General features: G+C 46.6%; 2 protein-coding genes across 2 annotated transcripts in view; one reads left to right on the top strand and one right to left on the bottom strand.

Moving 5' to 3' along the window:
• The window catches only part of T265_06782 (hypothetical protein), a gene marked incomplete at both ends in the record, with an annotated part of 6,852 nt that extends 4,910 nt beyond the window's left edge, over positions 1-1,942 (bottom strand). Inside the window, one exon of the mRNA XM_009172135.1 lies at positions 1,825-1,942. Within this exon, the coding sequence (XP_009170399.1) occupies positions 1,825-1,942 (118 nt within the window). The remainder of the gene's footprint in view (positions 1-1,824) is intronic.
• An 8,630-nt stretch (positions 1,943-10,572) lies between these two features.
• T265_14130 (hypothetical protein) overlaps positions 10,573-11,352 on the top strand; it is a gene marked incomplete at both ends in the record, with an annotated part of 18,105 nt that continues 17,325 nt past the window's right edge. Inside the window, one exon of the mRNA XM_009172148.1 lies at positions 10,573-10,625. Coding sequence (XP_009170412.1) covers positions 10,592-10,625 — 34 coding nt within the window. The remainder of the gene's footprint in view (positions 10,626-11,352) is intronic.

Genomic DNA, 11,352 nt, shown 5'->3' with positions numbered 1-11,352 from the left:
TATATATTAGTGCTGGAAACAAAGGTATATATATAACAGGATTAAGATAGAAAGAATTGGACAGTTTCCGGAATGAAGGAGCACGGATTCTGGTGTGGTTCGTATGGATGTTGGGGAGGGACGGATGACAGTCAAAAGAGTCAGTATGAGCAACGAACCGACCAGCCTCACTGCAGCACTTATCCCTTCGGAGGAATTAACCTAAGTAGTTTCCGGAATGAAGGAGCACGGATTCTGGTGTGGTTCGTATGGATGTTGAGTGGGGACGGATGACAGTCAAAAGAGTCAGTATGAGCAACGAACCGACCAGCCTCACTGCAGCACTTATCCCTTCGGAGGAATTTCGTAACCTAAGTACTAGAGATTCTGGTAGGTGTTGAGTGTTAGGTGCTCAAGCCACTTGAGAGATATCTGAGAAGAATTTTCGGGGAACTGAAGGGAGGCCTTTGACCTCAAGGTCATCATCACCACGCACCGGTATCATGCTGAGATGTTGGGAGCTCGGGTAAGTTTATTGCTTGTTGATAAGGTGGCTGTGATCAAACGCGCACCGGTATCATGCTGAGATGTTGGTAGCTCGGGTAAGTTTATTGCTTGTTGATAAGGTGGCTGTTGATCAAACGTCAATGACCGATTTTCCTGTGTGAAATTTGCATTAGATATTCTGTAGATGTCATTTTATTCTTAATGAACGCCGAATGATGACAAAATATGCAGACGTGCGATTTCATGTTTTTTCTCGTGTAAACCGGGAACAAGAGGACCTTGAAATTTCGCTCACCTAAATGCTCTGCGAACGTCGCCGAAAGATGCAAACGGATTAGACTAACTTTCCGTAAAATTCTCAACTTCAAAAACCCCATAGTTTCGACGAAAATGATTTGGACGTGCGTCTAGTTAGCGTCCAAGAAGGGTATGTATGAGTCAGTCAATTAGATGAGGAGATATTGGATACTCCTGGGAAACTAAATAAGCACAGACAGGTAAGGAGGCATTACGCACTCAGGTGAGTAGAAAGAAAGTCTCCCCAACTGCGGACAGAATGTCTGCAAGCTAACTATGAAAACAGGAGAACGGTTGAATAGCCATCTGATCAGCCACCAGCGAGGATGATGATGTCGGGGAAACCGCCACAAGAAAAAACACAGCCAATTAAGGTCCCCCGGAAATAGATTATTTGTTTTCATGCAGTTTGCAGAAGTGTCCAACCTCATTTAGTCGCTAGCCCTTCTGCACCAGAAGCTACTTACCAATTCTGTATAGACCGCCACTTGTAATGGGAGAGGCGGAATATGTCCCATGGATGATTAACTTGGAAGTATGTCTTCAAAGTCGCCTTTAAAATGGCCACAAAGTATATGAGCTAAGAAATTTGCAATGAACATTATCGATGCTCCATTCATCGCTCTATTAAATAATCCCGAGTTCCAATATTCCGAGTGCTGTACTTATACATCGATTCGAATACATACATGCGATTGGTTACGACGAAAGGCCCGCTTTGCAGTGTCGTATGTTGTAGATCAATTGAAAATACAAAAATTGTAGAGTCTGAGAGACCACGACGGCGGAACTATACGAGGGGATGAGTTAAAATGTAATCTTCCACCAAAGATGCGAAGCTCGACACTAGCAATCTTATGCGTAATTTTAACGGCTCCATTCCTCCCAAAAATTCGTTGAAGAACAGAGTAATATTGTGACAAAAATACTATCGGTATATATGTAAAAGAAGTCGGGAGCAACTAGCGCCTGTTTGTGGCCGTGGTGGCCCTCAGAAGATGAACTAGGCCACCTCGGATGAAGCCCTTGCAGCGGACATACCGGTTGACAACCAGGAGACTATGATGCGGTTCAAGGCGACCAGAATGGAACCGGGGGGTGACCCGGATGGTGTTCTCCGCCGGCCTGCAGCAGTCGCTGGATCTGACCCTGCCGACATTTGACCCGGTGTTGCTCCTGCACTTGCTGTTTAACCAGTTCTTCGAATGAGTACAGCCGGTGATTCGTGTCCGGTTGCGGTTGGCGAGAGTAACTAGCCAGTTGAGCGTAAGGAACATGGTGCATTTGGCTCGGGAATTGGCCAAGGCGCCACTGGCCACGTTATAGTCGCAGAAGAACAGGGAGGATTCAATAGTGGAGGACCTGCGTACAAAAGCGGGCCAACACGCCAAACATCTTGCAGCCGTCAAGACAGAAACACGAAGGCACGCACGAATGGGCGGATGCTACAAATGTGGCATGCTTGAAAATTGGAAGAATCAATGACCTCGTACCCCGAAACCTGTACATAACAAAAATTCGTATTACTTCTGTTTTCCCTATGGCTGCGGTAAGCGCGGTGGCACAGGCCACCATACAGGCCATTATCGAGTTACAAGGGAAGAGTGGGCTGTGCTTGATTGATACAGGAACAGGGGCATCACTGAGGTGGAGAGGGAACGAAACTGATTTCACGCTAGAAGTGAGAGCAGTGTGTGAGCATCGACTGAAATTTGACGGATTGACGATGCACTCAATACGCCCAGGCAAAAAGTTCGTGCAGCGCATGTACTTGATCAGCCCAGACATAGGGCAGGCAACATTGAGGGGCAGATTTTCTCAAAAACAAAGATTCCGCGGTTGACTTGAAGCAGGGGAAGCTGGTGACTAACTGTGGCACGATCAGACTAAAGGGTTACTCAGGCAATGCCATGAGCGAACGTCAGTGAAGTCCGTGTCTGAGGAACACTCCGAACTGTTCCGGGGCAATGAAGACCCGTTTGGCGTCTCCCCGTGGATGGAACATAAAATTCCCCTCTCGTTTGAATGCCTTCCACCTAACTGCCCCCATCCGCTGCCGCTCCATCTACGGGGGAATGTTCACAAACAAATACTGTGATGTTGAAAAATGGCATAATCGGAGAAGCCAATAGTGTGCTCGTAAACAAGGCGAACGGAAAATACCGGTTTTGCGTGGATTTTCATCGTTTGGATGATCATACCGTAAATCGGACTGTGGCCGTCCCTTCGGTTGCGAAGATTTTCGATTCCCTCTGGCACTCCCCATATTTCACTGTGTTCGACTTGCGTTCCGGTATTTGGCAACTACCTACCAGGGTGGAGGACCGGGAGTAAACGGTTTTCACGATTCGGGACAGTCAACACCAATTTTCACGGTTGCCGTTTGGTTTGTCCGGGACACCACTCACCTTCCGGCGCTTGATGCTTCGCCTGACGAAGGGGGTCTAGAATGTTGCCGTGTACAAAGTTGGGTACAGTAAATCGGAACCAGAGCACTTGAAGGCCGTATTGTAGTTGATACGAGAGGCTGATCTGTGGATGTATGAAGCCACTACGAAGATAGTTCGGAGTTCGGTGACACTACTGGGGCATAAATAGGGTAACGGAGAAGTTGGCCCGCGGCCAGAAAGTTGGAAAAGTTCGATGATTGTGTTGTTTCATATTCAGAGTGGTCTCTATGGCCATTTATTGGATGAGCAGCGTACTACAGCCGGTTTCTTGAGGAGTTCAGCACAACCGATGCGCCACTGTACGAGTTGCTCAAGAAAAATTGGAAATCTGCATGGACCGGAGAAGCACATGAGGTTTTCGGGTGTGTCAAAGCGCGGATGCCGAATCAGCAACCTGCCCATGTTCGGAGAGGTGTGTGCTACTGCAAAGGACGCTGGTGATCGCGGTATTGGCGCAGCCCTAAAGCAGAGGAATGAAGTTAGCTAATATGTCAGTCATGTCCTGACAAACGCTGAGTAAAAGTACTCAACCATTTTAAAAGAATGTCTGGCGATTGTCTGGGCCCCGGATAAGTGAAGGCCATATCTTCTTGGTCAAGGATTTCATGTCGAAACCAATTCCAGACCTTTTGAGCGTATCAGAGACACAAGAGAGCTCGCTCGCAGCTCGCGCTCTGGGCAAGAGTAGGATTGTGCAATCCAGAACGTGCCAGGGAATGAGAACCACCTGGCTGATACGCTCTCAAGACCAGAGGATGAAGATGAGGTTCCCAGGACTACGATTGGTGTGAGAAGCCTCGTCGTCGAACTGGATGCCGGAAGGTTGGTACAACTTCAACGGCAGGACAGTTTATTACGGAAGGTCGCAGACGCCTTGTTGGATTGAATAAGTACTGAGACTGGAGATGAAGACAAAGAATCAAAAACGTTCTAGACTCACCTTGATCCGCTGAGTCCGAATGAAACTGACATACTTTCCTGGAACACCACCGCTTCCGATGTTAGGCTGCTCGTGATACCTCGAGTCTTGGTGCGGAAGCTTATCGTAGAATGCCATGAGATGGCATATACAGGGTGCACCAGGACGCACGACTTACTTCGGCAGAGAGAAGTGAGGTGATATATTATATGGCGTCCTGTGAGTGATGCCAACTGATGAAAGAAGATAGGACAGGGGCAACCCATCCCAGGAAACCCATTCCTGTCCCAGAATTGGGCGATAGATGGACGAGGCGGCAGGCGTGCCAAATCGACGGGCGACGATTTTTGGTGGAGTGGTAATGTATCACATCATGTCCAACCATGGGGTGTCAAAAATGATCCTAACCGATCAGGCGACTTGCTTTGAGAGCAAAGAGCCTAGGAATTGGTTGCAGAATCTGGGCATCTGACGGCTGAGGATGGCAGCATGCCAACCGCAAACAAATGGTCTGATCAAGCATAATAACCGAACGATCAACGAGTAGCCGGTGACCAAAGGTACTTGAGAAGTGAACAACGCCGAGGCGTTGCTACCTCACCATGCTTTCTCACAGTCAACCACAAGCATGTCCTCGTTATTGCTTATTTACGGTCGTTGATTAAGCCGGCTGTACATCCCCTTTAACATACGCTCAAAATTGATTTCGTTTTTCCCTCATCCAAACTTCTGAAGTCTTTCGCTGTTCAATCTGTTTACATAGTTCACACGTGTCATTTGTTGTGTTTTGTCACTCTACCATAACATTTGTGTGATAACCTCTGGCAGTTTGAACTCAGTTCCTGCGGTACATCAAGTCTCATCCAAATCAATACAGTAATCCCTATGCAGTCATCGACGGACCACAAGAAATATGGGTGAAATGTGTCCGCAGAATGTGTCCATGGACGCGGATGCAATGCCGCTCCTCAAGTGGTGGCAGTTAATTGTGAGGTATGCACGGGCAATGCAACCGGTTCACTCCCCTGACATAGTTGTTTTCTCCATCTGCCTCTACTTTAAGAGCGCAATGCATTCCTCACCTAAAAAAGAGCCATCAAAAACGGGGCCGATTTCCCACTGAGGAATTGGAAAGACCCGTGTCAATGTTTCGCTCTGAAAAGGATGCCCCACGCAAGACTGATGCACCTTTCTTAAGCTCTGAAGGGCACAACCACGAAGAGCACAACGCCCTGGAGGAAAGTTGATGATAGACTTTCTTCCCTAAACGAGTACCTTGCGCTATCCGTCCCGGACCCACTAAAGAATGTCTTCAGCTCCCTGATGCGGCACTGAGGACCGCCACGGCATCTATATTGAACGGCTGCATGAGGGAGAGTGGACTGATAATCTGTGGATCATTGTGCAGAAAAATCATGCTAAGTAATCAGACACAGTCGCTTTCTGGTAGCGTCCTCACAAAGCCTGTCCACAAATCGTTCCATACAGATTGTTTACGCCAGAACGGAAGCAAGTGGATACTTGGGCTTCCGGTCCGTCTTCTCTCCCCTCTGGCCGCACAGAAGATCATGGAGCAGATTGTCAGCATTCAAAAGGCCTAGACAAAGATCGGGCGTATATCTGGGGGTTGCCCTTCAGAGTTGCGAAAGCTGGGCCACAGCAGTCCTGTGGGAGTGGTAGGAAACCTGCTCCCCCTTGGCACCAGTTCAGCCGACCTCGAACACATGGCCAAATGGATTGTAGTTATAGTCCCTCGAGCTCCTGAAGTCACGGCGCAATCGGCCGCGGCCCTGGATTGTAAGTTCTAATGAAACAATGCAGATGCCTTAACACCAAGGTCAGCATGGTCGGGAGGAGTTAAGCCTCACGTAGACGCAGCGGAAAGTACGTGATTCTGTCATCACTTATTTTGTAACAGACGATATAGGAGAGCGATGAACTCCACCCTCAGATCACAACTTCTGAGCTAGACTGATTCAAAATCGTTAAGACAATCGGCCAAGCTTACCGACCAATCGGCCACAAACGTTGTCCTCGACACCCGGAATAGCTGCGATGACCCTACAACCACTGAGCAGGTGAAGTAGCCAACCTCCATCTCCTCTCCATCTCAAGTGGAGACTATGGTTGAGGACACAGTCGTCGCCGACAGACAAAGTCACACACATGATATGTTGAGGACACAGTCGTCGCCGACAGACAAAGTCACACATGACAACGTCGAACATGAAAATATCTCGTGCACTTAACTGGCCATGTTAATCGAGAGGTATCTGGGAGTTCACACAAACACAAAAGAAAAGCGACCACAGTCGAACAAGCTACATCAGATTCACCAAATCCAAAACCGCTGGCTAGCTTCAAGGTTGAATCCCTTGCAAAAACAAGCCCCATGGGAGCACCACCGAAATGAAGACTTCTTGATGCTGACATCCAACGCTCAGGGCCTCAAAAGAATACCTTATCGAGCAAATGGCACCAAAATATTCGACGAAACGAACAGACGCACGCTCTTTCCAGATCCCTGAACAACGGCCAATCCAGTCGTTTAAAATTCGGCATTGAGCGAGGTGCAGGTAGCAGCGGATGGGTTTTTTCCAACTGGTGAAACTTACACAAGATTAAAAGGACCGCCAAACCGGGCTCACACTAGAAAAAAACCTGCAAATGAAAAGCAGCTCTCGAAAATCTCAAGACAAAAACCAGACAAGTATGTCGTAGAGTCCTTGTCGGAACCTTGAACTCAAATCCGGCTTACATTTATCAAATTTGTTAACCTCTCCGGTTGCGCACCTCTCGGCTCCCCATGTTTCAAGGCAGAAGAGACGGAGTTGAAATGCTTGTCCATCAACTACCTTACGTTTTCTTACAAACTTTGTGATATTAAACAATCAGTTTGTCTTAAACAACCGCCCATAATAGCACTCACGGGTGCCCGGCTCAAACCACATGTTTCTGACACGCTGATATTGATAGACGGCTACCCTGCTTTTTTAGCCAACTCAAAACTGTTTTGAGCCTGCTTGCGACCGTGCACATACAGATTGCCCTGTCTGATAACACTGTTTTTTACCTTTTTTGATGCGCTGTTGATTTGGATCACGCTAAATTGACCCGATTATCTCCTTCCCGGTGTGGTCTACCACTTCACTCATCCCTAACTGGTAGGTGATTTTGTAGCGACCACTCACCCATATACTTGACACTCACTGGATCGCGAGGCTTATCTTTTTTCTCATACGCACAAACACGTCGCATTAAGCTGACTCATCGGACATTGATTGTCTGCACCGCTCAGTCAGCGTAGCAACCACTCATGTGCCGACGCGCCCACGTATACGCTCTGGGACCTACATAAAGGGAAGCCGAACTCAGTCAGGACAGACTCGCGCGCGCGCAGGGAGCAAGGAGTCAGCCAAGCACTCCAAGTCCACGGACAATCATGGAACACGTGTAGCAGCCATGCTGCGAAGAAAACACTTTCCCACCTCCGGACTTTTACCAAGGGACTCTCACATACGATAAGCTCCCTTTTGACCCGCTCCCATTTCACACTGTATTTATTTCTATACGTATCGCAACCATGCTAAAAACTCCTATTTACACCTGAAATGTATTATGGCTCTCACCAGCCGTGCACTAATAACTTCACCACTTCAAATGTCCCCTATGTAGAGCAATGGCGCATCGGATCAAGTGAAATTTCCGCAGTGACGTTTACCAAAGCCGTTCAACAGAGCACTTATATTCAACATATCGCTGCACACAATAGATACCGTCCAGGTTAACTACCGTCGACCCTGGATTTGGTCATCATCATTCATCGGTCTGGTGATAGTTAAACGCGCCGGTAGGACATAGTGACCAAAGTGTGCTGACCTTTGATTTTATCTGCTTCTGGTTCAGAATTCCCGAACCTCAAACGTGGATTCCAAATTTCTGTGGCCCATACATAAAAAATGCGCATATTTCTTTAAAAAGTTCAAATGAGGCTAGCTTCACTTCAACACTCATATAGGACCATTGTCTATAAAGTCCACGAGGCTGAAGCCATGTTGGTCCCAAAAAACCAGCACGCACTCGGACGGGCAGTTGACCAATAGGACCATTGTCTATAAAGTCCACGAGGCTGAAGCCATGTTGGTCCCAAAAAACCAGCACGCACTCGGACGGGCCGCAAGTTGACCAAAATGATTCTGCTTTTTCTGATAAGACGTCTTGCTATTTTTCTAAAAAGCTTATTACAGAAAACACAAAAGGAGCTGGCTTTTCGCAAAATGATGGACCGCTGTGTTACATACAATAAACAAGCCAGCATTATGGACCACGCGCAGAAAAACAGAAACGTGTTGTTTAAATAGATGAAACATCATTGTAGAACTGGACCATACGTGTTCTCCTTTGGGGGACAGGAGCGGGGAACCCACGGGTGACCCAATAATGGTACCTGAGTTTTACGGAGAAAACTGTGCAGATCTACACTCAGCCCCAGCGTCTTCGTCACATCCTATCTTGTCAGGGCGTAAGTACGGACGGCCCCCTAACCGATTTGGTCTTCACGGATGAGGACATTCGTCAACTCTCACACAAGATCGCCTGTTCTGCACTTTTGGACCAACTGAGGTCTTTCCAAAGTTCTTGAAGGAAACGTCGTCCACATTATATAATATATTTATGCCTGTTATTTTGCAAGGAAGTGATTGCCACGCTAATCTACAAAACAGGTGACGGATTATCTCTCCGTCGCTGCAGGCGTCTTAACTTCCCAAGCGTGCCGTGAAAGGTGATATAGCGCATTCTGAATCAGGCTGTCCTTGATGGCCTTACTAACATTAACCCGATATCTCCAGCCCAACGCGGATTCCACCCCACCGTTCATGCATGAACAACTGCTCGTATTTATGGACAGCTTAACCCAAGCTTATAAGGACGAAGGCATTTGTCGGGTGCAATATTTTTCAACTTCTCAAGCATCCGATTGAGTCCCACAGTTCCAGATTCTCTACAAACTACAGTCCCACGGGATGCGAGTGTAAATTGTACACTAGATTAAGGCTTTCCAATTGAACAGAACATTCCAGGCGAAAGTAAGCGCGATCTAGTCTTCTGCGGCACCAGTCTCCATTAATGTTCCCCATGGCTCTGTTATGGAAACGCTACTGTTTCTGGTCTACGTCAACGACCCTTCAGACGTTCTTTCATGTCCATGTCTACCTTATTCAGACGACCTGAAAACCCGGAATTAAAATGCCAGCGCTCTCCGGATGGATGTATACGCTACAAAGCACTGGTTGATGAATTGACACCCATGCGTGAGTGACGAAAAATGTACCCATATAATTCGGAGGGGTTCTGTGAGCGCATTTAGCGTGCATGGTAAGAATGAACCAGAAGGCGTCTCAAGGAAGGATCCCATAAAGGATTTGAGTATCTGGTTATCTTCAAAAATGTTTTTCACACTGCGCTATGAGAAATCTGCTAAAAAGCTATCGCCGTTCTAGGCCGATTCTGCAAATTTTCATCCGTATTACTCACATAGACCACCAAGTACTTTATGGGGCTTACGTCGGACCGCTTCTTGAATATGTCAGCCAAGTGTTTTAATCAGGATGCAAGAAAGACGTAATCCTCATTGAGCTTGTCCAACGAGTTGCTGCAAAAATGTTTGCCGAACTTAAATCTGTGGACTTAGGAACACATCTCGCGGTGCTTGACTACTTTCCCTGGAGAATCGTTGACAGATAATATTTAATTTTGCCCCTTTTGAACAAAGTTCGGTCAACAACTTTCCAGCTCAGCACGCACAATTTTTTGGACAATACTTTCTTTTCGGATCGTTACTGCGTGGAACAACCTTCCGCCGATGGTTGCCCACACTACATTTAGTACCCGGTTCAAAGAACTATTAGGCGCTTATCGTGAGAATTAAGTCTCGCACGTATATCGGTATAACCAGACGAACTAGAAATCCAGAATTCAGCGCAGCGTAACAACCAGCACGTATGTATTCGAACTGGCGAATATGTACAGCATATGGAATGTTAAAACAAGAGAATAATGAATAGAGCAATGGATAGAGTATCAGCCATGTTCATCACACTTATTCATGTGGGTCCTTGCACTGACCAATTTTCTGCCCCGCGTTGAGAACCTCAAGAGCAGTGCTTCATTCTTTTTTCGCTCGTGCCTATCAGAAGAATTGAAGCCGCTGAATGATAAGAACAGAACCGACGGGCAAACTGTTCCAGCCTACAAACAAACTGGACCAGAGTTTCTTCGCTTATTTCTACCAGTCCGTATACTATTTCACTTCGGACCTACGATCGGAAACAGCATTCAACATTCTAGTTGTACGAAACCTTAGGTTCTTATTCGCGTAGAGGTTTCTTGAACTAAGCTCGAGAGCATGTTACTAGGATACACCCGTGTACCTTTTGAAATGGACGCGAACGACGATATCGCAAAAATTCACAGTAAATCATAGGAAGTTCGGTTCATGTGGAGGTCTTCTAAATGATTTTTCCCCGCTTTTTGTTTCTGCTATTTTCCATAAGCTTCTAAGATTTTCTGACGGGCAGAAATTCCTTTTCGGACTGAAGTAAACCTAACGCGACTTCGTTCTACAATTGCATTGAAATAAAGTTTTTGCACTTGTTTTTCTAGGTGCCTTAAATCGCGTTCTATCTCCATCCGCAAGTGCACAGACTGCTTACATTTATCTGGTTAATTTCGTTCGTGGTTTGACGCATAACATTAGGGGGTTCTGTGCCTTGTAGTGACCTGGCTACCAAATAAGTTAGTTTACCAGGAGTGTGTGGCAAAGAAATAAAAATGATTACGCTAGGTTGGGTATACAAAAATAAAGAGACCAGACGGAACAGACTCACTAACAATTGTTCTCCTTAAAATAGTTCGTCGTTGGCCCAGGTCAGCGAATGAACAATAATCCAATTATGTTGGTCCAGAGGTCTTCTTCTGAACAGTTCCCACATATAATAGATTCCGAAGATGTCCGAAATGTTTTGGTACCAGAGTTAGTACATGAGACTCGCGAATGACCGCTGCAAGCGCGAGCGAAATCAGAAGAGGGAGTCGAAGCACGTGACCACGCTTGTATTCTGTGAAATTGTACAAGTGCGCGTTTTTGTAGTTTTTCGTATTCAAACAAAAAACGATTATGCAATTGATGAAATACGTAGT

This window comes from Opisthorchis viverrini (assembly GCF_000715545.1).
Source record: "Opisthorchis viverrini unplaced genomic scaffold opera_v5_145, whole genome shotgun sequence".
In the NCBI taxonomy this organism is placed as follows: domain Eukaryota; kingdom Metazoa; phylum Platyhelminthes; class Trematoda; order Opisthorchiida; family Opisthorchiidae; genus Opisthorchis; species Opisthorchis viverrini.
Note: the sequence above shows the minus strand (reverse complement) of the source record. Positions and strands in the feature narration are given on the sequence as shown.